At 39.9% G+C, this 25,753-nt stretch overlaps 3 protein-coding genes across 3 annotated transcripts; 1 reads left to right on the top strand and 2 right to left on the bottom strand.

Annotated features, from left to right (window-relative positions):
• Positions 1-1,006: 1,006 nt before the first annotated feature.
• On the bottom strand, positions 1,007-14,233 carry LOC143188487 (uncharacterized). Its single transcript, XM_076392822.1, has 6 exons — positions 14,092-14,233; positions 13,360-13,825; positions 3,770-3,827; positions 1,727-1,886; positions 1,252-1,423; positions 1,007-1,145 (listed from the first exon to the last, which is right to left on the bottom strand). Exons 2-6 carry the CDS (start codon positions 13,738-13,740, stop codon positions 1,056-1,058), a joined length of 861 nt encoding a protein of 286 aa, XP_076248937.1. The 5' UTR covers positions 13,741-13,825; positions 14,092-14,233; the 3' UTR covers positions 1,007-1,055.
• Positions 14,234-15,452: 1,219 nt separating this feature from the next.
• Positions 15,453-17,451, top strand: LOC143179581 (protein ST7 homolog). Its single transcript, XM_076378879.1, has 2 exons — positions 15,453-16,079; positions 16,160-17,451. Exons 1-2 carry the CDS (start codon positions 15,656-15,658, stop codon positions 17,281-17,283), a joined length of 1,548 nt encoding a protein of 515 aa, XP_076234994.1. The 5' UTR covers positions 15,453-15,655; the 3' UTR covers positions 17,284-17,451.
• Positions 17,452-18,532: 1,081 nt separating this feature from the next.
• On the bottom strand, positions 18,533-25,717 carry Fwd (phosphatidylinositol 4-kinase beta fwd). Its single transcript, XM_076378839.1, has 12 exons — positions 25,579-25,717; positions 23,707-23,959; positions 22,248-23,155; positions 21,929-22,046; positions 21,722-21,856; positions 21,492-21,658; positions 21,265-21,395; positions 20,957-21,187; positions 20,573-20,887; positions 20,126-20,502; positions 19,570-20,042; positions 18,533-19,486 (listed from the first exon to the last, which is right to left on the bottom strand). The coding sequence occupies exons 2-12, from the start codon at positions 23,889-23,891 to the stop codon at positions 19,299-19,301; spliced, it is 3,228 nt and encodes a 1,075-aa protein (XP_076234954.1). The 5' UTR covers positions 23,892-23,959; positions 25,579-25,717; the 3' UTR covers positions 18,533-19,298.
• Between the last annotated feature and the right edge of the window lie 36 nt (positions 25,718-25,753).

Below are 25,753 nucleotides of genomic sequence, written 5' to 3'. Positions count from 1 at the left end.
TTGTATTTACTTTGATATTCACGTTTAGTTCGATACAAATTCAGGCACGATAATAAGCTATACAATATCTAATACACTTCACAATTCTTTCTTCAGTTTCTTAATTTACGCATTCTTATTTCAACTCTATTAGAATCTACGAGGAGTGTTCCTTTTTTCTTTTATAATACCGATCGTAGTCGCGTTTGCACGAGAACACCCTTGAAAGTTCGAGCACGTAACAAAATATGGAGTGAACCTGATCAATGATCGAGGTAGTTGTTTTACTTATTAAAGTGCTCCGTAAGGCTTATTTTGTCATCGACAATTCTATTTTGTATTCTAAGAGACCGCCGCGTCTACACATCATGGGCTTAGAGATTCACTTAGCTGCTCAAAATTATTTGTTATTTTGTCATTTGGAATTTTAGGTACTCGTTGAGTACGATAATGATTTCAATTTGTCTATTGCATCGCCAGTTGTACAGAAACGATGAACGCTGATCTCGAGGCAAAGTATCATCGTCTGTTGAAAACTAAATTTGCGAGTTTCCTGATGCAATAACAAATGCCCTTGTGGAGTATGTACGCGTGAATACAAAACCATCCCCCCTCCCCTTCGGTGTACGTGTTTCAACACGAATCACGAAGAACGATGTACCGATGTACTTAACTAAGCTAAACACATTATCTAATCAGGCTCGACGTCGCTCAGAGGACACAATTACTTGTCCTCGTATGTACGTATCATTTGACAGCTTTGGAAGAGTAAGGCAACTGATTTACTTTTACGAAATGTACCAGCACAGTTAAGGATACTTAAAAGGGAAAAATTCGTCAGCTTCAGACGCAACGGTTATTCCCTCGACGACGAGCTGCTCGACTCTTTGTTACTTATTAGTGAACTCTTATCAAATTATGTATAACATATGTATGTATGTATGTATGTATGTACACGGTGGTAAAAAATGATAAAACGCAGTTGGACTCCGACTCGCGACGCACTGATTGCATCACAGACACGTCAGATTTTTTTTGTTCCCTGCGCGTTTCATCTCTCTGCTTTCGTTTTTAATTTATTGAGAATCTGTACGCGATCTCAGTTTTGCCCTCGCCGTTACCAAAGGGTTACTCAGTGGCTCCGTTACTAGCTGCGATTGTTCTAACTGAAACAAACATTTTCAGAAAGTGTGAGTCTTAATCTCGTTCTTTTTTTTGTCCTTTTTAACCATCAATGTCCTCTTGATAAATTCTTCTAGAGAAGCAGCTTACCGACATCTCTATATGTTTCGCCCTCTGCTCGATTGCCCTTTGCAACGCAGTTCTAGGATCGTCCTTATAATTTTCTTCCCGATTTCTTTCAGCTTCCCTCCTGGAGGCAGCCTCTCTCTGTTTCTCGAGTGCTCGTTGAAGTTCGCTCTTCTGATTCAATACGTTTCTGCCTCTGGAAGAGAACGAAGGCCAACATCAATTAGCTAATTACACGCGCAAATCATTGCTCGCGTGAAAATTACAATGAGCAAAACGGATTTGAATTTCTATCGGCTAATGACCGCGCAGTTAAACTGTAAAAACTGGTGGTAATGAGTCATAAAGGATAGCTTGACACGTTATAACCGTACACACTAACATAGTTATAATCATTTTTCTACTTTTCCCACCACCAAAACTCTTTTGCTTTTCTTCGCATTTCACGTTCTACACGTACAAATCTAAGAGATAAAAACGTTACTTTGTATGGGCATACACTTTCTGATTGAAGAGTAACTCTCTCCGAAGGTCCTTATGATTAGTGGAAGTGAGGTAGGGATTGTACGGTTTCCTTGGCAAGATCAAGCCGTCTGGTCCCATGTGAGGAGCAGGCGGTGGCGGAGGCGGTACACCCAGCACCGGTGCCATGCTTCTCCCTGAAAAAGTAAATCGCTCTTTAAATATCCCATAAAAAACTATCTCAACTACTCTCGATGAAGCGAGAGCGCGAAGAATGAAAATGATAAACAACTCGCGACGATCCATAGATATCGAATAGTCTATTAGAATGAATGAGCGAAGCACTATCATGACACGCGGCTTCCGAGAACGGGTGTATTCGACTAATTTTCAATTTGACAACGCCACGAGTAGAGTCTCTAAGGTTTTATTCACCCTCGAGCAGGGTTATTCTCGCCCTCACGGAACCCTCTTCCTCGCACATCACGACGAATCGTACTGGAGGCGTTTCCGGCTGGCCTGTTTCCGTATCAAACCGCCAACCTTTCTATATACCTTTGCGTGGGGCTTCGCATCACTACTAATTGGATTTGGATGAGTACTTGCACCTTGCACCACCGGACTGTACCTCCTACTGATTTGCTACTCTCAAACTGGCACAGCGTAAACAATCTACTCAAATCGAATAAAATCGAATAAAATCGAATAAAATCGAATAGCGATATTTTTCTAATAGCGACTAGCAAAAGCATCTAGAATTGAATAAGCAGAATTATCAAGGGGTGTAAACTTGCAAATCCGTGTTTAACGACTCGTGCGCGTTCACGATAATGTCAATCGAGAGAATCGAACTTTCGCAAGAACTTTCGCAAAGCCCTCGCGAGCCACTGAAAAGGAAATGAATCGGATGTTTGCAAAGCGAAAAATCTAGCAAAGCGCGTCGTTACGTTGCCTCTAACGAGCAGATCTTTTGCGGATTCGTGAAATTAGGTTCCTCGTCGAGCGACGTCGCGTGTCGTGTCGTCCACAACGTACGAAAGCGCCATACACCGCGGACGAATGCGAACGTGGACAGTTTAACGCGACCAAAGAAGCTAAAGTTAAAAGCAAGACTCGTCTCTGTACTCGTCAACAATAGAGCAGGTTTTTATTAAAAGTCAATTGGTCCTATTTCATCGTCGTGACTGCATCATCTAGTTAATAGGTAATTAAATGAACGTTGAAGAAGTTTTGAAAGCGGTTAGTGGCGAAAGTAAGATGGGGTCACTCGTTTAATATATCGACATCGACCTATTTCTTTTAATCGTTTCCCCATGCGATTATAATAAATGGTTGCAATCTTTCTATTCTTCAGACTGAATATTCGCTCGATTCAGATACGAGATGTCCGAAAAAAAAGACAAAGCGAGGGGTGACGAGCAAATATGGCGAATGAAGCAGGGGAAAAAAATAAAAATACGGAGCTGGCCTGGTCAGGATGTAATTTTGAGGCAGATGTGCGCGGGTAGGGAGGGAGATCGTTGCACCGCGAGTAAGAAGCAGCTGAAGTAGCGTGAGAAAATGCGGTGACCGCTCCGACAGATGATAATGACTAAAGGGCAGACAGGGCCGATCCGTATAACTCTACTGAAATTCTGCTCTTTGAAATTCTGCTCAAGTGTAAAAGTTACCTCGTTTCTATTCATGCGTTTTCTTCTGCTACTTGCAAGAGATCTATCTCGCACGCAAAAGACAGGGCTTAATGCCTTTCGAATGAATAGGATAAAATTGAAATAAGTATAAACGAATAAAGTTACGATACGTGTTAATGTCACATTAAAAACGCTTATCGCGTCGAGTTGATTCAGCGGCGAAGGGATCTGCGGTCCGGTCGAACATTCTTTTTTAGCGGTGCGACGAACACCGTAGCGAGAGCGGATTCGGTCAATGAAACCAAAGGCGTCGTACCGACACCGACGTCAGTCTCCAACACAGATCTAACACGCCGCCCCCTTTAGAACCAGTTAGAGCTCTTTATCATGGTAGAATCGTTGCAACAGTAACGAAAGAAAACAAGTAGCATCGATGACGAGTGACTCACCGTTTGTTAACTCGTCGCAACTGCCCGTGTTGCCCTTCGAACCGCCGTTAGAGATCACCTGAAACACGTAATTCGTTGAAAAATTACGATTAAAAAAAACAACATTAGACGTAACCGACGCGACGCGGTCGGTGACATCTTTTTTCTTAAGGCGATAAGATTTCCATCGTGAACCGTCTGCTGACCCAAACAATAAATCGAAAACTCCGATCCTCGACACGTTACGTTAAACCGTTTCTCTCGATGACTCGTCATCGATGATTTCACCGCGATACTTGGTTCGTTCGCGGCGCAGACATGGCCGTCAGAGCTCATTAGAACTGTCAACTACCGCGAACGATCATTATACTTTCCAGCAAAATCAACCATTCGCTTTTTTTCGCCAACTACGTACGTACTAAAATTGCCAGCCATGTCGACAAATTGTTTAAATGAAGTATCAAAAAGTACAACGCGAATCACAAATCGAGAAGTATTTTCGAGCAGCCTGAACGTTTTTTGTTCATGAATTCACAAGTTTCAGTTATCGCACAAACTTCCGTCCTCGATATCGACACTCGATAGGGATCGCGGTCGAGAGGAAATCATGAAACCAAGTTTACATATACAATACACGTTTTCAACGGGTTTTCCCTGCTGCATTTTTCTTACATCGCAATGAGTCTTTTACATAAGCGTTAGACGTTAGATGTTTAACGTTTGATGCTAACTAACCGCTATGTTTTATCTACCGGAAGCTACGCGCCTCACTTCAAACAATTGGAACTCTGTCGTTGGATGAGTAGAACGAGGCAGAAGAGAGTGAAAGCGAGCGAAAGTAAACAGAAATGCGGCGCAATCGATGGTTTGATCGCAATTAAATATCGTAACGTAACTATTCGATCAGTCATCGGTATATTATCTTACACGATTAGAAATCTGAATAACTTTGAACGTGTCTATCTGATTCAGTTTTAAAGTTCTCTGGGAAACTTGTCGACTATAAGAGAACACTCGAGAAGAAATAACGAGAAGTTGCTTTTAGCCTACTTGTGCATTGTCACTTCTGTTCTTTTACAGGAGTCCCAAAGACAACGCGTCGCGTCGCGTCGCGTCGCAGATGAGGCAGCCACGAGAACTCGCTCGCTAGGGTCGCTGTTATGTAAGGACGTTTTTGTAGGTCGTCTTTTGTCACAGATCTCTTTGATGCTAGCTAGAACTTGACAGAGGCCGGCCGGGTCCGTGGGTACAGGCATACAGGTGCACGAAAACCGACAACTTGACAATTTTCTCTCGAACTTTCGAACTCTACGATCAGCATCTTGTCTTTTGAGTAGCGTCTTTCGAATATGTATCGTAAAGGAAAGTGTTGACGATGACGCTTACCTGATCGATCCACCGATCATAAAACCCATGATAGAGATGAATAAGCGAATGTGAGACTCTGTTACTCAAACCTTTCCACTCAAATACAAAAAGTCAGAAGCGCAATTTTCTCATTCTTGATCTTCGTCTTATTTGATCACGTAGAACCACCCCTTAAATTCGTTTCTACCTGTTGCCGAACACCCTGTATTATACGTGTAACAGTTGGTTTATAACACGTGACGAGAGATTTTCTCGACAGATTCCTTAGCTTCATGGAAAACTATTTAGAAAGCGAAGGTTCTCGCGTCATTCTGCAAGCTTTTCACCTTTAATTGGTCTCGATGAACATTGCATTTCAATACTTCAACTGTGCGAAAAATCACTTTTGACGACTTCCTTTGTCCGAACTAGAAATCTTGTCGAAAGTTACCACTGCTGATCAATCGCGACATAGAGTTCGTTTCTATGTCAGTTTGCCACTAGTTTCGATGAGATTCTCGCAGAAACGTACGTAGTAACGGAAGAAACTGAACAGCGATAGCGAATCGAAAGCAGCAGCGATAGCCAGCTATTGCTCTAACGAGCAACAATTTCGTTCAGCTTCGACAGGTTACGGAATAAAAGTTAATTCTCCGAGCGCTTTCACCGAAAGATCAAATCGTTCGATGGTTACTTCATTGTACTCGCAACGGACCTGACAGGCACAAGCGAGAAAACATGTTCTACTGCCCTGAATCCCGTATTTACAATAAGCTCTTCCGTTTCGAGATTTTCTCACTTTCCTGAACTTCAAATGCAACTTGTTACTCGATCTATCGCGATGGAGTTACTCATAATTGAAGAGGTGGTAAGTAGTCCCGATGAAAAAATGAATTCTTTGAAAAATCAATTGATTGAAATTGAATGAAACGCAAGCACGTTTGCGTTGAAGAAACACATCAACGAGTGTTCCAGCATGATTCGCGAAGGTGAAAGAACGTCGAGCAAAAGGCGCATCGCGGTGCGGAAGACGCAAGAATGATCGAAATGCGCGGAATCCATCGCCACTGTTAATTCTTGCAAAAACCTGCTTCGCATACTATTCTTCGTTCTAGTAGTAGACGAAGCCGCTTAAAACCGTTTCGTGAAACGAGCCGAAGAAACAGCTGTTGATTCTTCCAACAATCGTCTTCGGTGGATTGGATTGGAAAGTGACGCAACGGTTAATGACGACGATGTCACTGATGCGTGCTGGTATTTCGAAACAGTTCAACGAGTAAACTCCTCGGTGGAATATCTTCGAAACGTTGCAAGTTTTGAAGGTGTCGAAGTTTCTGCGTGCAATAAGTCAGCTAACTTGCGTTACAGGACGAAAACTCTCGTCCCTGTCATTATCGTTTCTCCCTGGAGTTGATTAGGCGACTAAGCGTTCGACTATACATACGTGCACGAATGTACATAGTAGGATGCTCGGCTTCGACGAAAGCGAAAGAAAAGATAATATTTTGCGCGAGACAGAGACGATGACGAGACTGTCGAGACACTTGCCGCTCGTTCAAGCGCAGCTGAGCGCAGCTGAGCGCAGCTGAGCGCAGCTGAGCGCAGCACGGCAACTGAGAGACAGGGCAACGACGGACGAGTGAGACGAGTGAGACGAGTGAGACGAGTGGAATCAGAGAAGGGGAGGATCGAGAAAAAGAGAGAAGCACGAAGCGCGAAGCACGTTTTACTGCTCGCGTTGGTATGTCCCATGTGCGTTGTTGTAACGGGTACCGACTCCTTGCTCGCTCTTCTACACTATCGGTCACGCTTCCGATCCTACACGCTCAATTTCACGATTACGAACATTTCGGTATTTCACCAGCCAACAGTCTTCCTACTTGCCAGTCTTACGTCGCCACTCGCGCATTCGAGCTTCTTCAACTTAATGGCGAAGCTGAAAGACGCAACAGTATACATACGCACTTGCTCGATTGAATTGGAGAGTGGAGGGAAGGAAATAAATCGGAAGTAAATTCGCGAGCGTAGAAACTGTAGGAAATTGTAAGAAATTGTAGGAAATTGTAGGAAATTGTAGGAAATTGTAGGAAATTGTAGGAAATTGTAGGAAATTGTAGGAAAAAGGAAAAGAATTGCGTTTCACAGTTTGACGAGCGAATGCCGAGCTCGTTCGTGTTATCTATCGTGCATCGTGCAAGAGAACCGTTGATTCGAAGATGTCGATGTGCATCTGTTTTGGAAGTGGAGGGGTCGACCGGTTCGAGATCGAAATCGAGTCAGCTCTGTAAGCCAGCCTCCGCCGCGTCTCCTCGAGAAAAAGAGATTTGCGTTGAAAACACCTGCAGCACAGATCAACGAACTTTCACTCTCTTCGTGATTCGAGAACCGGCCACACCGATCAAGTTCAAAGCCCACTCCGTCACGAACCACGAAACGCCCGCGCTCTATCGCGAACTATCTATTATCTGTTATACGAGAGCAACGATTACGGAAATAAATCGAAAATATGCTCAATTACGATTATCATTATTTTCTATTCTAACGCAAGAACGAACAAAGTTTAAGTATAAGTGGGATAGATTTGCGATACAGGCGGTACGATACGAGAAATGATCCTACCTATGGCGAGAAGAATTGAAACGCTTTCACGGTGCTCGCCGTGTCACCGTGTCAACAGGAGAAATTTTAATGCGGGTAATTAGAACTGAAACTGAATAGCGTCTAAAATAGATGCTCGTTGAATATTCGAAAAAAAGAAGCTGGACTCCTGTGTTCGTGCAGTACTAAACATACGTATGGATCTGAAAAATCCCGCAGGTCAGATATTAGGGGGCCTATCGATGCGCGGAAATACGAAATCCGACTGCCGGTAGCGAGAGAGAAGAGAGATTCGGTGTCGTTGCTCGATTCCCAAGGAGGCGAAAAGACAAAGCTGCACCGACACGCTCGCTTTCTAAACGGTTGAACGAACCGTACGATACGCGCACCTTGGGAACATCCAGTCGAGTGGCTCGATCGACCGAAACGCACTGCGCCTTGGAGAAATTCCGAGCGGGACAAATTATTCGATAGTGCTTCTCTCTTCCTTCAGTAGCCGTCGTACACTATCTTACTACCTTTTAATCTGCCTATCACTCGGCAATGCTTCTTCTTACAGATGAATACGTACATATGTATACCTACGCATACACCTACTGCTTTTATAATCAACGTTTCGACGGATGATCCGCAAAGAACGAAAGCACTTTCTTTCTTGTTCAGGAAAATAAAACTCGGCGCCACGGTCCTTACGGCAATAAGATCATAATACAGCAACGCAAACAATCAAGCCTATGAAGCGTTTCTTCTATTCTATAGGTATAGAGTCCTTCCTGGACTCAGTAACTGCTCGTTTCTCTGTTAATCCGCCAATAATTACTTTCCCCGAAGTTGACGGGGCCAGTGCAATGGACACCGCGCGACGGGGTCGATGGAACGCGCATGTGGATGTCCTCGTGGGCTTCGTAACTCACAATAGCCACCGTTCTTCATTCACGTTTTTCATTGGAAATCCCTATCGTTCGCTATGATTATCTTCTTACTGACGATGAGAGAATGACTCGGACAATAGAACCTTGGAGCATCGTTATCGAGAAATACAGGTTTGAACAGTGGACTAGTATTCTTTGTTCGATACTTGCTGCCAGTTGTTTTCCCATGTGAAAATATAAACGGAAGTATAGAAATTGTATAGAAATTGTATAGAAATTCTTTCTCGAATTATGCCGAGTCGAACTGAATCAATCTCGAATGAGTTAACTTGAGGCAGTAAGAAATTCAAAGGGAAATCGCGAGCGAGTGTGCCAGCAAATTAGTTCGTCGAAGCACCCTTGCGAAATCGTCTAGTCTACCGCGTGACATTTTCCACGCGAGTTGGGTCCACGTTAAACGCTTCTTGCGTCTTAAATGCACCATGAAGTCTTTCTCTCGGCGAACAAAATACATATTACAATGTGCTTTATTTTTAGAAAGCTAAGCGGTTATACGCTAGATGGTACCCGACTTGAACATTCAGCTTCTATGTCGCTACGATAACGTGGCCAAACAATAACTCACCCGCTCTCGCTTCGTTACACAATCATGCTAGTTGCTTATTTCACTGACTCTTTATCAAAATTATCTCGTTCCCTGTTCATTCTACCCATCGTTAATAGTTAGATCGATAACGCAGCGCCGGGTCAAAGAAATAACTGTTTTTGTCCGTTAAATAAACTGAAGCAATCATTGTTCGAAAAGTTATTCTCGTTCGGTAGTTCCAGTCTCATCCCGATAAAAAAAATAATTGACTCGTTGTAACGAAAAATTGTCGAAGCTGGAAACTAGAGGCTCTTTTCGATTCACTGATCGCAACGCTTAAGAATATACATATATGTGTTTATCTCCCATCCAGTGATTCAAAGAAATGTGTATCTCGAATCTGGTATGTACACTACGTAATTTACACATGAAACTGAATAATTTCATTTCAACGAAAAACGCCGATCATTGTTTTTAAACATAGTTCGGACACCATCCTGGGTCTTATCTATGTCAGAAGTAAAATACAAAATCATGATTGCTTTGGAAAAAATGAGACCGACTGCAAACATTTGCCGCCTATAGTAAATTAGCTCAATTTGTTGGGCGTTCATAAAACTCGTGGTATCATGCCGCCTAATCAGAGAGTAAATTAATGTTACGAAATATACATACGATTCAACGATTCAGTCTTAGCTCATAGACAATATACAATACACCACGTAATAAACTACGATTCACGCGACTGATTTATCGTTCTATAGCTCTGTTCGATAAGCCTCGATGCCAATAACCTCGACTCGAGTGATTAATAAATTCATTTGTCGCATACTAACTAGCAAAAAAGAGAAATTTCGAAAAAGGGTGAAAAAAAATACATATTATATACACATACATGTGTATATGTACTTAAGTTTAAAATCCAGTTGACTACAGTGTCTACGATGCAACTGAAACAATGGCGAGTGCGCTTTTGCCTGACTCTCGCTTCACTGCACACCGCAGTAGACTGTTGCTGAGATTAATTTGACAATAATTACTTCCTACGAGGTTGAAAGAGTAGAAGTCAGCGGACGTTCTTGCTTCGCGTTTCATTTAGAAATGTGCACTTGCTACGTGTGCCAGAAATTACACTAGGTGCGAATTTCTCGATGAACTTACGATGCAATCGGAATCTCTTAATTTCCACTCTAAGCGTAACGAGAAAAACGTAATAGCAATTTGGCAATTCTCAAACTTTCCACTATTTCTTATTATATGAACGAATCGATAGAACAATAGATATAAGCTGTAACTTGCCTACTATAGCAATTGGAAATCAAGAGGACGATTTTCCAAGGCACTGCGGCGATCGTGGCTATGCCAGCCATAGCCTAACCCGAGATAATACGAAATTTATAAATGAATAATAATTGAATGATCTTCAGCTGAGCATGGTACGTACAACGAACAGGATAAAGATTCGATAGAATTTGTGAGCGCAGGTTACCAGTTTCGCGGCATTAATTAACTGACAAACTGGTTGCGCGGCGTTCGAAACTAGATTCCGGTAGGTGAAGTTATCGCGTAGCGTTCCTTCGTGCCGCCTACTTATTTCAATTCCAATATGTGTACATAGTACAAAGTAAAAAATCTTCTAAATGCGTTCAGACCTAATCGTAGTCAAGCAGAAAAAGCTAATTTTTATTTAACCGCATTAATCTTCTGTCCTCCTTTTTCTTTATCATGCACAACTTATAGATGTGTTGTGAATTTCGAACGAAACGACAAAAGAACCGGGAAACGAACACAGAAGATATTCTTCGGTCAAGCTTCTAACGTATACTTTGATATCGGTACGTTCGATAGCGATACGAAAGTGAAAATGATAGATCGAATAAGGCAAGTGGGTAAAGAAAGTTCGTTGACGAAAATCGCGTACTTTCTGCGTACGTAAACAGGTGTGTAAGACATTCGCAATCGGCTCAAGTTGCTCACGCGTAACGATTTTCATGTTATGAAACTGCTGAAGAATTTTCTTTCCACGATCAAAAGGGTGACCGTGGGTGTGGCGCAGGAACGCAATAATCTGACGCGTTATTATGCAACTGTGCATCGTTTCGTGCGAATTCAGCTGACATGTTTCGATCGACGATTTTTACAACAGACTTATTGTTTACGAGTACGACTGCACCGCTATTGCGCGAAATTTCAAGATCGTGTCTGCAACGCGCATGCTTTCATTGTAGAACACGTTATCGCGCAAGAGGCGATGCGTTCTTTTATTCAAATAAATACCGGTTACTTTAACATATAGGGGTTGCCATCGAACAGCTACTCTTTCTTTCATTCATTCATCAAAATTCGTGACAAGTGAAGGCCACCTGTTAACACTTCACCTTCCAAATTATTACTCTCTTAAATTATAAATTGCATAGACGTTACCTTTGACACAGATGCCCGATAAAGAATCTAGCCACGCGAATCCCTTCGTAAAGTTACACACTTTTGTTTCTTCAGACACAATTTCTTGAAACAAAACGTTTTGAAATTAGGAAATATGTAGGTGTACGTCCAGTTACACTAAGAATAAGTAAAGAAAGAAAGTAGAATTTGAAGGAAAGGTTAACGTTTGAGGTGGAAAGAAGACACTTGGTGGAATCGCGAAGCACGCTTGTCGAGCAAAAATGCTCCAAGCGCGAGCGTAAACATCGAACTGAAGCTGCCAGGCAAGCTGCACCGCAACACACCACGCTAGGTCGGACCTTAATAGGCTGCTTTCACACCGAATCTTCGCGTCGGCTACGCTAATCCGCAATTGCCACAAACGACCACGAAAATTCCAGCAATGTCGAGTTCCGTTTACGGTCTATGTCTATGTATAGCAGATTCGTGAAATTTCAACTTCTTCTATTCAGAAATTCTATGAGCATTCTGAGCGATCATTTACGAGTAACGGATCATTCAAGAGAGGCAAGAAGAATATAAGGAAAACTCTTTTAACTTCTTTTTAACTACTCTCAAACTGTGGTAAAAATTTCAAAGATTACTAATATGTAGCGCATGAACAGCAAATCTGACGAACCACATTGTTGACTTTCTTTTTCAGTAGTGTTTGTCGAAAAAGCCGGTGCGCGGGTGGACAGACAGTTCCAGACCAACACGATTGTTGAAATGCCGATTAAATATTTATTGTGGTCGTAGTTCACAGTTGTGTTCACAGAGTCCATAATTACACAACCCCGAAATAGCAGGTTCCTCGTCAATACTTCAACACGGTCGGCCAATGGCCCCGTCTGTGAGCTTTCAGTAGGTATATTCAGACTTCATCTCTCGGCAGGTCTTTGCGTACTTCTATCGTAATTGAATTTGAGGTGTCAGTTGAAAATGGAAAAATTGCAGTCGCATTTTTTTCACTGAAAGTTTCGTGTGAGCACGACTTAAATCGAATTCCGCACAAAGGAAGGCATTCGATGGAAAAGAACCTGCAACGGACTGAAGAGGCCCGCATCTTCCAGGCCCGAACCTAATTCATCTTAGGCCCTGCGGTCATACCGTACGATACCAATCGTACCGAATTGGATTTCACGAAAACACGTTTCTTCTGACAATTTCTCAAACGAAAGTGTCTATCTTTTTTTCACTTTTTGGGTTGGGTCTTTGAAACTCACTTCCTTTTTCTCGAAATACATAGGTACTTAGAGAGCTGCACCGTACGCATAGTAAACATTCTATCAATTTCTATAGAGCTTTATTATACATGTACATACAATTACTCACATGTGCATCAGACACACACAAAACGTATAATGTACTAGTAAAGGAAATATCGTTTAGTATCGTTTAGTACTGTGATCACGATAGTAAAAAGTTTTCATTTCAAATGGGTATGTGTATAATGCATACGGCATACGTAACGTTCAAGAAATTCGAAAAGCCTACTCGTTAAAGACTATCAATTACCTATCTATTTAGCATGATCTATTTAGCAACGGGCAAAATGTACAATCGACTGCGTAATTGAATTGTTAGCAAAACTACTTCAGCATCAAAAGTAAAAGTGATCATCATTCACTTTAATATACCCTATTTTAATTCGTAAAATTCTGCTATGATCAAATGTAAGAAATCTAGTTTCACTCTAACTGATCAGGTGAATGAATACCGAAATACGACGCAATTCACATGTAGCGAATTCTAAGATGGGAGGGACAGTTTGTATCGCATACCTGATCGTCGTGACGCTTCGATGAAGGCACTTTATCTGCGAGCTCCTTTAATAAATTCTCCGTGGTTGCGTGATTCTGAAGATTGGTCGAGTCGCCTGTACCAACTTCTTTGACGCTATCATTTTGAATGGAATTGAACGGGACACTTTCCCAACCGGTCGGATCTTTCTCTTTTTTCCGTTTCTCTCGGTCCTTTTCGAAGAACTCGGGTTCACTAAAATACTTTTCGAGATTGGACGCTCGTTGAAGAATAGTTGGCGAGGTCGGTGTCGACTTTGAAAATTCAAACCCGTTCATCAAACTATCGGTGTCCCTTTTGTATATTCGTGGCGGGTCTTGATCTCGAAATCTTCTACGCTGATCCTTTGCCACTTCGCACATTTCCTTCCTCTTGCTGTTTTAACCTCAATCGATCGAATCTCTCATACTCTTTTTGACATTTCACATCCAGATTTGACTGAAACACCTTTCAAATGATGTATCACTACCGTTGCTTATTCTATATTATCCTCTTGATCATTTGTTCTTTATGCGTTTTAACGGAAAGTTAAGTACTCGACAATTCAAATTGGACCAATGATGAACGCGCTATAGCTACTTAATCAGATTATATTATCGGCGAAGCAAAACGAAAGCACGACAAAGAAAGCAGCAATAAAAAATTTTTCGTAAAACCGTTTCAACTTCACACCCTGAAATGTTATTGACTTCGTTCACATAGCTGATACTAACCGGTTTCGAAGGAGCGTGTTTTCTGACGACAACTTTAACCTTGTTTCGCAAGAAACAACACTTCCGCAAGGTACGGAGACGCGAACTGACGCGAACGATACTATCACTATCACTTTAACGCCTACCTAAGGGCCAAACGAGTCATGCGTCATACGGAAGGACATCTGTTGCCCTTTTCCCTCGACCTCTAACGTATTTCCTTCCCTCTTTCTTTACCCCAATTCCTCTCTTACCTATTGTCCTTTTCCATCATTTTTCTATTTTCTCTAGAAAAAAGTACGTTGAACTCGATATAAAATGACAAAGAAAGGATCATTAGTATCGATTAATTCAATAGCTACGACACGAAAGGAAACGTCCTTTCATATGAGATATGACCACAAGATGGCACAAACTTTTGCTTTGTAGCAACGGAAATTAGAGTTTCCAGAACAGCAACTTCCGCTAAACGAGCTACCATTTACTATGCTTTATAAAATATATAGAGATTATATTAATTATACTAAATTGCGTTTAATTTAATGAATCGTTTGCTATCTTCTACTAACTCTATTGAATAATCACGAGCATTTACCATTACCACGTTTATTATATCAATCGATTAAGACCTTTAAATCATCGACGAAGTATAAAATAGACCTATCACCTAATGTATTTTTCTATTGCACGTTCGATGGGTACACGGCCCCTCGTACCATTTTTCTCTCGCACCCAACGTTATCGATTCAAACTGAAATAAGATTACAGCGCTAGGTACGTGTGGTAGGAATTCAAATTAGAGCTGCTGTAATTTTCTGAAAAAAAAAAATAAACTTTTCATTTTGCAACGAACTGTTTCAAACTTGATTACGAACTTTTTAATTGTACGATTTTAGTAGTTGGCTTGTATCGTATGTGATTTTCAAAGCCATCGTGACCTGCAAGTTTACAGGATAGCTGAACATTGTAACATACACTATCGGGTTAACCGTGGAATACGAAGGATTAGAATTGTCTGATTACAAACGTAATAAAAAAATAATCTTTTTACAGAGAATCTTTCAAAAGAGTCTAGAGAAATGACAAAGGTTAATGATGTAATCAGATAAATGAATTATTGTCAAAATTCTTGTATTCAGTGCAATCACTGCATGTGGAAATCTAGAAATGTTGAAAATGTGCCAAAACTCTCGAAAAGTCTCGCTGCTGCATCGCTGTATGTAAAATTACAGTTTCGACAACTTCAGGCCACTTCAGGCGAAGTACACGTTAGATTTGTTAGATGTTACCGCTACATGACCGCTACTAACCACGTTTATGATTGAAATGGAAGCGGTTATGTATTATTTCAAAATTTGAATAAAAATGCATAAGCGTTAAGATCTTCCTTTTAGGTTATTTTATTCTCAGTAGTGAAAGACTAGAATCGACGTAACGTTTTCATATGTTAAGGACTGAGTGACACAACGTTCACAGTATGTTTTGATGTTTGTTAATTAATATCTTTGATACATGCAACAGTATTAGTATATCCTGGGGCGATAAAGAAAAAGAAACGAATATACTCGGTATTGAAGTATTATAAATGGCCCTATTATTCACAAGCATGTGGGACTCTACAATGTTTTTGAGCACCTTAACCCCAAAATTTTACGTCGCCTTGACTGGAACGTCATCTCTAATTTCTGGATTGATTCTTGTTTTCGAATGGTGGTACTTCAGAAAATATGGAACATCTTTTATCGAACAAGTATCTTTGAATCATATTTCTCCATGGATTGGTGGAGGTGACAGTGGATCGGATGGGAGTAATTCAGGTTTAAATGGATCGACATCAAATCAACAAAATGTACCAGAATGTAAAGTTTGGCGTAATCCAATAAATTTGTTTCGAGGCGCGGAATATCAAAGATTTTATTGGGCTACAAATAAAGAACCGTTAACATATTATGATATGAATTTATCTGCCCAGGATCATCAAACATTTTTCACCTGTGAGGGTGATACAGGTAATAAATGACTTTTAAACGGTAACAGATAACCATTGGCTGTTAAATATTGATAGTAAATGTTGAAAATATTTTAACAGGTAAGGCTGAATATGAAATCATGCAAACAGCTTGGAGGGAACGCAATCCAGTAGTACGAATAAAAGCAGCGCATAGTGCTCTTGAACGTAATCCTGATTGTGCACCTGCTTATATATTGCTAGCAGAAGAAGAAGCTACTACTATAGTAGAAGCAGAAAAAATTTTGAAGCAGGCGTTAAAAGTAGCAGAAAATAATTATAGAAAGTCTCAAAGTACTCAACACCAAGGATCGATTGCAGAAGCCATACACAGAAGAGATACAAATGTATTAATATACATTAAACGGCGATTAGCTATGTGTGCTAGAAAATTAGGAAAACTAAAAGAAGCAGTAAAGATGTTTAGAGATCTAACGAAAGAAGTTCCACCAATTATGAATGTATTAAATATTCATGAGAATTTAATCGAAGCTTTGTTGGAAATGCAAGCATATGCAGACGTCCAAGCAGTATTAGCAAAATACGACGATATAAGTCTACCGAAATCAGCTACTATTTGTTATACCGCCGCATTATTGAAAGCGCGAGTAGTAGCTGATAAATTTTCAACAGATATTGCTAGTAAGCGAGGTTTAACAACTCCAGAAATGATAGCAGTTGAAGCTATTCATAGAGCTGTTGAATTTAATCCTCATGTACCAAAATACTTATTAGAAATGAAACCTTTAATTTTACCGCCAGAACATGTATTAAAAAGAGGGGATTCAGAGGCGATAGCTTATGCATTCTTTCATCTTGCTCATTGGAAACATATGGAAGGTGCCCTCAATTTACTCCATTGTACATGGGAAGGTACATTTAGAATGTTGCCGTATCCTTTGGAAAGAGGACATTTATTTTACCCATATCCGACTTGTACGGAATGTGCGGATCGTGAACTTTTACCTTCGTTTCATGATGTGAGTGTTTATCCCAAAAAGGAGTTGCCATTTTTTATTTTATTCACAGCAGGTCTATGTTCCTTTACTGCATTGTTAGCGCTTTTAACGCATCAGTATCCTGATACGATGGGTGTAGTTGCACGATCAATGCTTGCCTGGTTTTCTCATCCATTTTATTACATTTTAGACAAATTGGAAGCAATTTTGCCTTCTAATTTATTACAACAGCTCTCTAGAATATAATGACATTTATATGATCTCTGTAATCATGACATATTGTGATATTTATGATACTTATGCTTTCATTGTCATATACATACATATATATGTATATGTGTATGTATATATGTATATGTGTATGTATATACATATATATGTACATCCGTACTTCCCGATTTCTCATGACTGATTCTAATATGTATTTATAGAATAAATTATTTACTTAATGTTGTTAGTTAAAAGCGTCGTGTAGCAATCAATGTACATTTAATAAAAATTTGAATATCTTTGAGCTATTTTCTATTCTTTTTGTGTTCATATTCTGTATTTAACAACGATATTTAAGCTAGGACATTTAGGTACATCAATCAAAAATAGATTTGATTGAATTTCATATTTATTTAATAATTGATATTATCAGCAGCTCATAAATTGGAAGCAAAAGAACGAGGCAAATCAGAGATATTAATATTTTAATTTGTAGAGAAAATGTGGAATTTATTTTACATGAAATCAATGAAAAAAATTTTTTTGTAACATTTACAATTGTTTACAGTGATGTTAAGAAGAATGCATGAAATAAGCAAAGAAAATTAGTGTAACGATATTACGCAAATGTACAATATTAAAATGCAAAGTTTATTGAGCGTTATGCAATATCAATTATTCTTAATCTCTGATCCGCCCTTCTATCGTGAGACGGTTACGACAGAAGAAAGAGAGTTAAGACACTTGGAAGTCAGAGGGTCCAGGTTTCATAGATGGGCTGGCACGCCGTGACTTTGATTTTCTTTCAAACATTCATTCTCAATGAAATCTTAACCGACAATGTGATAAAATTTGTCACTTTATATACAATACATCTTTACTTTTTATAATTTAATTATTTAAACGAACATATGTAACGCAGAAATACTATTAAATAACTATCTTCACACAACTAAGATATCTCGCAATTATGACTATTTTAATGTATGTATGTATGTAATAAGAACATGTAAAAACTTTCAAATGTGATCCTTAAATTTTACTATATGTATAGTTATCCTTAACGTATCGTTTACAATTAAATGTATTTATATAATAGTATTAATCTATAAAGTAGGAAATATTTTGAGTATTCGTCTCCTGTTAATATCTGAGCCTGTTTACACGCGTCTCTGCGCTTAAAGATTCCAATACGAAATCTTGAAACACCGTGTAAATTCCTTCATATCATCGTGGTGGGATTATTTATTGCCGAAAATTAACTACGAAAAGAATTCGACAAAAGTTCACGCAATGTATTTATGTACAAACTATAGATTGTCCTTTTTTGTAATAGATCAGTTTTCTTTTTTCAGTAGATCAACGCACGTAGTCACTTCACTGTGTCCAGATTTGATCGTTCCGCCATTTCTCTACAAATAAGGCACCTTTAACAAATTACGCTGTTATAGGCTACAACGATCTAGCAGTCCAACATTCAGTCAATGTCACAAAGAGTCTGCACCGACGATATTAGTTAACTCGTAGTTTGCCAATAAGGCATACATAGTCATTTTAACGTATATAACAAACTCAATTATACATATTTAATATTGCTTAACGTAACAATAAAAATTTTATAAATTATTCCCTGTTTCGCTCATTATTTTTTTTACAGCTAATACAAGGCGTAAAATTTTTGTAAACACCCACTTTTCGTGAATCATTCGTAATTATTCAATGAACTTTCTATTTGTACAAGTTTTATCAAAGACGACTGTCGCATTGTTTCAAAAAACTAAGGAATAATTTAAGAGTGAATAAAATTAATCTACTAAATTGAGCCTATCCTATTCAGAATAAATCTACTTTTGTAGATAATATCTTGTATGTAACGATCATTATCCGCACGCAATCAAATAAGTATATTCGGAGATAATTTGTGCTTACGGAATGCTATAAAGTTGAAATGTTCCTTGGAAGAAGTACCGCTTTATCAAATAAGTTTTCTCGCTTTCTTATAAATGTCAATTGTATGTATCTTTTGCCATGGAGACAAAATGATACCATTATTAAAGGGTGCCATTTGCAAAATATTGATACCGATCGTACAATTTAGTAGACCACGAATGAATACTGGCTTCGACTAAATCTTCCACGTGTCGACGTAACTGATCCTCTGTTAATGTGAGATGAAATCTATTTTTCAATCCTTGAACAGTTGCCGCTCCGCCACTACGGAAACATGGGAGTTGCGAACCTATAACGATCAATCAGATCGATTGGATTTATGGAAGTTGTAAGACTATTTCATAAAAATCTTCTAAAATAATGTATTCTTACCCGATAACATAATTTCTACAAGATTAACTATTTTCTCCATGTGCTTCCGTGCTGCAATTAATCCTTGAAGAATCAGGGTTTTGAATTCTTGAAATTGTTTAGATTGACTTCCACCCATGACTTCCACAAACTCGGGCGTCAACTTGAACGGACTGGTCTCAAATCCTAAGTTCCTCGGCGAAGTAGAAAGAATAAATCCGAAGTCTATGTGTATCAGATGACCGTCACTATGAAGTAATATATTTCCATTGTGACGATCTTTAACCTGAATGAGATAACAGACAAGACAGTATGCCGCACAACTTTGAATGAAATTCCTTTGCGCGACAGTAAACGTTTCCGACGTAGATGGACCAAATTCTCTTTCGAAGTACTGGAAAAGGGTTAATTGGCACTGTTTTTTCACTTGATGGAGTGAGACAGTATTCAAAATTGGTTCGATCAGACCGCTATCGTTAGACAGACATAAAATTCTGTAAAGTAAAATATGATATTTAATAAATTGTTTCGATAGTACGACCTTGTTAGATGTACGATTAAATAAAATAGTTCATACTTGTATGGCCGCACCCAAAGAGGTACATGTTCATCTTGCCAGATTTTTTGCAGCATTGATAGCAATTGCGAAGCAAGTAATTCTTGCCGTAGGTCATCGCCACACTTCACAATAGCAGCAAGAAGTTTCCAAGATGCCAAGTGACCGTACGGACTGGAAGACCTTATACGACGCTGTTTCAATTCCCATGGCTCCTTTAAGACGGCAGCTGATGGATCTTCTGGATCATGATTAAATGTCGCACTAGGCGCAGCAGCCATTTCACTTAGCCGTCGCTTTATATCACCAGGTACAAATATTGGTTCTTTACTATCCGATGACTCTTGACTTAATTGAGATATCGTATCTCTATCTTTTGGCTTACGAAGTTGTAAATACTGGAATTACACGAACAAGTTAATTCCTCGTTTATGAAACATAATTGGTATTACAAGTAAAAGAACGTACTTGTTGCGTAATTTCATCATCTTCTTGACTCCAACAATCGTTAGGATCATCATCAGGAAAATTAAATGCAACCTCCGTACTTCTTACGGAATACGGAGAAATATTTTTAACCGGAGTTTGCTTAATTGGTGGTAGATTCTGTTGTGTTTCGGAAGTGGATATGTTTGATGAACCAATCACGGTAGACTGTTCGCCGCCAGTTAAATTTTCTTCGGACTTGGTGTGCCTTAACGAACATCCCACTATCTTTGTCGGTACTGGAGATGTATAAATATCTTCTACTTCTAATACTTCAACGTAAATTATGTATGGTGCCTAAATATTATAAAATGGAAATGAATCATTGATTAATACAGTAAGCGAGAAATTTATTTTGATATTTACCTTATCTTTACTATTAAGGACAGCAGCATACTGTGGTGGTACTCGTACGATATGATGTGGTATTGAACTGTGCAAAGGAAGCCACACCCTTGCAGGGAGATTCAGATTGAGAGTATTAAGTTCCGCTATTAATTGAACAGTTTTACTTTCCTTTGTTGGAATTGTTCCAAGCAATTTACCAATTGATATTAATGCTTGTATAAATTCGAGTTCTGGAGCAAGACGTGGCGCCTATAAATATGCTATTGGTTTATTTCAATTCAAGCGTACACAAGTTGTCGATTAAGTAATAAAAATGTTTCAATTACATTGCAAAAACAGTCGGTTTTTTGTCCTCGTAAATCATTTACGACACCTTGGCAGGAATAAAAACAGGTACAACCATTGTCAAATGCTCGACCAGAGCTCAGGTCCCCAAGACTTACTTTATTTATTGTACCTTGAAATAAACAGTATATATGTGAAATTTATGTTTGCACTAGTTTAAATGGTAAAATTCAGTAGAATAATATAAAAATGTGCACAATCGAAGTACCGGAATGGCTACGACGTAATGTTTGAAACAATCCAGTGGCATCAGACTGAGATCTTTGGTGTGTCTTTTTATTAGGAGATGTGATATTTTGCATTGAAATTAATGGCAATGGAGTAGGGTTCTGCAATCCAGCAACACGTTGCTTCTTATTCTCATTTCCTTTCGGCCTAACATACAATGCAAAAAGATTAATATAATTGATCCATATTTGACCACAATTTACTTCTTACCTGAGTTCATCAGACAGAATAAGATTTTTTAGTTTGGTCCCATGAGACTTCTTTTTGGATGGCAAATGAGCATCGGAACTATATGCATCTAATAGCCAGGCACATTTCAATGAGAAATCTGCCGACTGTCTACACCTAACAAAAAGAAATATGATATACTATGGTCCAACGTAAAACTGCAATATTTGTTAGAACACACTTGCTAACCTATGGACAAGATACGGATAAAGAACTTCTGTAACGTCATGAAGTTGTATATACATTACAACCAGCTGTGGTAAATAGAAGTCCACATCACTATCCGGGAAACTAAACATCTTGTTCCCTAAAAAATGATGTTCTTTACATTTAATCATTAAGAAAATAAGGAATCTTGCATCGTTAACGCATACTGTGAATAAATGTTGGCAAATATTGTGGGCTATATAATCTGTCCACATCCAATTACAGTAATATACATATAGATGAAAGAATAATAATTACTTACTGCTAAGTATCGTTAAAGTATCGCACGTAAAATACTCACCAAGATAACTCTGAACCCCAGGCTCCTTTGAATTGAACAAATAAGAAATTGCCATCGACATGTCGAAGATCTGACTCTCGAATAATCGGAGCAAACATCCCTCGGACGGTTTCGGCTGAACCGTCTCCTGTCTCCGACAAACGACACCAGTCTGTTTTTTTACAACGGCCTCACTGGTCTCGGATTGCACGGTCGTTCCGCAACACAAAGTCATCGCTGCTCCAGCGAGCTCACTCTGTTTATCGTCCACTGGTTTTTGGAAATCCCGCGAGTCGATCGGCATCGCGATTTCGGCACGCAGTTCGTCGCACGTATATTCGTGCGTCTCGAGTTCTTTGACCCCGCACACGCTAGCACTAGGTCGCAGTTCCTGCGAATCACCGTTCGCATTCTCATGTTTACGCGACTCGGCCCGATGATCACTATCGTCACCCTTTCTCGACGTAGGTTCACTACTATTACTACTACTACTACTACTGCCCGAATGCACCAGCTCCACGGGCGACACCGGGACACTATTTAGTTCGCCGTCCACCACGTCCACGCCATCCATGTCGCCCGGCTGCGACAACGAGGAGTCGAGGCTCTCGCGACTGTGCAGGTGGTCCACGCTCGATTCTCTGGTGGCCGCGTTGGTCGCGTCGCTCGAACCGCTATCGGAACCGCAAAGGATACCCGAGTCATCGGATCCGAGGCTAGCGAGGTCCTCGCGTTCACGGTTGCGCACCTTAGACGCCGGCACCGCGGCTTTAGCTACTGGGGCCGGCGTCGTCTCGCATTCCGGACTCGGCGTCACGTCCACTTCCGGGATCCGTTGCAGCGCGGAATCGAGACTTCGGTTTCTGTGGTGGTGCGTCAGTGTGGTCGCGCTCGCCTGCGGGACTGGTGGCAATAGGATACCCATTGATCTGAAAGTCGACAGGCATCATCACACTTTTTCTCCTATTATTATACAATTATTACCGAGAGACTACGTCTCTCTTTCTTTTATTATCATCTGCAACTGTTAGTTTTTCGAAGCTCTATCGGTACTGCAACGTGCTAAATTCTTTTTACATTCGATAATAAGTGCGAGAAGTTGCGCTTTCTATTTTTCGCGATCGAGTAATTTTTTGGTAACCTTCAGTTCAGACCACAGCTTCTTAGATAATGCTTGCTTTTACGTATGCATGTACAGGGGGGTATCGATGACAACGTGTGTTTCGGAAAAGAGACAGCTAAAGGTACGCCGCGGCGTGCAATACGTGCTATTTCATCTTATAGGTTACGCATGCATCTTTGTTCTTATTCAGCAATTAGCTGTACAACCCGGTTCCTAGGATCAGCCTGTACAGATAAGTAGCATGGAGTACGCAAGTGGCAGCAGATAACCAAATGAGAAACAGTGTTATCTACATCTATAAATAATCTTCTCTTCCGGATGTATGCAATAAGATGATCGTTACTCGATTAAACGTACCTAAAGTCCAAGCTGTGATTCCGTTGGTGAGTGGTCAGTCTGCTACGGTTGTTGTTGATCGGCGGATTTGTCCGTCCATGCACGAGAGGAACATTACAGTTGGCTAATTTATGCCTTTTGATGTGTGCCACGCTTTCCTGGCGTGTCGATCCACCACTAGGTGTAACGGCCACTACTTCGCTCATATTCAACTAGGAACGAGCATCAGAGCTCAGCCAACAGTCATCTGCTGTTCATGTTGATCCTTCACCTGCTAATCAAATCATAATAGAATGTTCCAGTAAATATAATTTCTTTTTTAAAAAAGGGAAGGGGAAAGGCTTACGTGACGAATCGTTATCGGCGGGTAATATCTCATAAAATCGCTTTAAAATGATTATTCAGATAACAATAGATAGAAATTCAAAACAATATGTATTATTTAACACTTACTAATTAATATGTATATAATCGTAGAGTTCGAAGTATAGATATGCGACTGTACGAACAAGCTGAAAGAGGACTATGGAAAAGGTTATCGATACTAATTTCAAACACGATGAAGAAATTCGTATCTGTGGGTAAAGTTTAACGCGCGACCATACGCTAATCGACAAATAATGAATCAATGTTGTCAATGTACCAATTAAATGTTAAGTAATACCATAGGAAAAATAATCGTGCTACTTTGTGGACGTGTTACGATTAGATCGAGTTCGTTACACGTGTTACATATCTTAGATCAAAATTTTCCTTGTATTAAAGCAGGTACATATATATATATATATATATATATATGTATGTACACCCACACGTACATACGGGCTACGCTTCTACATAGATGTTCAATAAACATAGGATGAGACTGAAAGATTTCCATATGCATAAGATTAGTTGAAAATGTTTAATTGACTGTGTTTGCAAACACTTACGCAACTGGAAGTTCTTGTAGCTTATCATCTTGATTATATCTGTGGTTGCAAGTCAAAATGATGTTATTTATGTAGTATCATTTTACAACCAGAGATATACTTATAGCAAACAGCAATTGAGAACAGAAGTGGGCATTCTAATGAAAAGAAGCTTTGCACTAAATATTACTTAACGATCGAATGATATATTTTCGATGGGAGTTCGTCCCATATGTTTGATGAAATGAAAAATCGAGTTTCAGAAATGCGGAACGATGTCCAAGCACGCAGCGCGGCAGCGCGGCATCGTGACAGGAGCGTGAAACTCGTGCTAGGTACGAGAAAGTCGAATACCAAGACGGAACAAAGAGCGTGTACGTCAGAATTTTGCTCCCTACTCCGCGCAAAACACTACGCTCCTACAATTCTTCATTAATTCACACATTTTTTCCTTCTCTCATTTCTCAGAAAACGAAAGTTTCTCCCACTCTGACCTCCGAAAACGGAAACGCAGAAGATCGCTTTCTAGACGAGACACATTATCGTAACCAAAATTATATGTATGGAAGATTTCCCTCTACCGCGAGATTAATCATCAAGGCAAATCCTCCAGTGGAAAAGGATTCGATAAAGGGTGAAAACAGAGTGAAGTGCAGAGTTATGCCGGCTTTTTGCTCTCCCGCTTTTATCCTCGAGAGAAAGAAGAGACTCGTATTTCCGTTCGGTTTCCACTCGCGACGCTCTGACCCGCGGTCGCGCAGCGATGGGTGTGCCAGAAGCACAGAAACCCAAGCACAAGCATTGACTTTACACGCTGACAGCCAATGAAATCCGTACATCCATAGATATTAGATACACACCTCTCCCTTATTTCATATTCTAGTTCGGCAAAATCAATGCAATAAAAGAGAAAATCCGTGTTTATCATCGAACGCCATCGCACGGAAAGGTAGGACATAAGAAGATTGTCGATAATTCTTACCTGATACTTGAATTCGGAAGTTTGTTGCAATTAGGAGATTACACCGTGCTTGGTCGTCTTCGGCTTTACTCGTGTAACGCGTACAAAGTGGTACGATAAATAGTGTACAGAGTATTAAGGGGCTAGAAGGAGAGAGAGAGAGAGAGAGAGAGAGAGAGAGAGAGAGAGAGAGAGA

The sequence above is a fragment of the Calliopsis andreniformis genome, chromosome 1 (genome assembly GCF_051401765.1).
Source record: "Calliopsis andreniformis isolate RMS-2024a chromosome 1, iyCalAndr_principal, whole genome shotgun sequence".
NCBI classification, from domain to species: domain Eukaryota; kingdom Metazoa; phylum Arthropoda; class Insecta; order Hymenoptera; family Andrenidae; genus Calliopsis; species Calliopsis andreniformis.
Note: the sequence above shows the minus strand (reverse complement) of the source record. Positions and strands in the feature narration are given on the sequence as shown.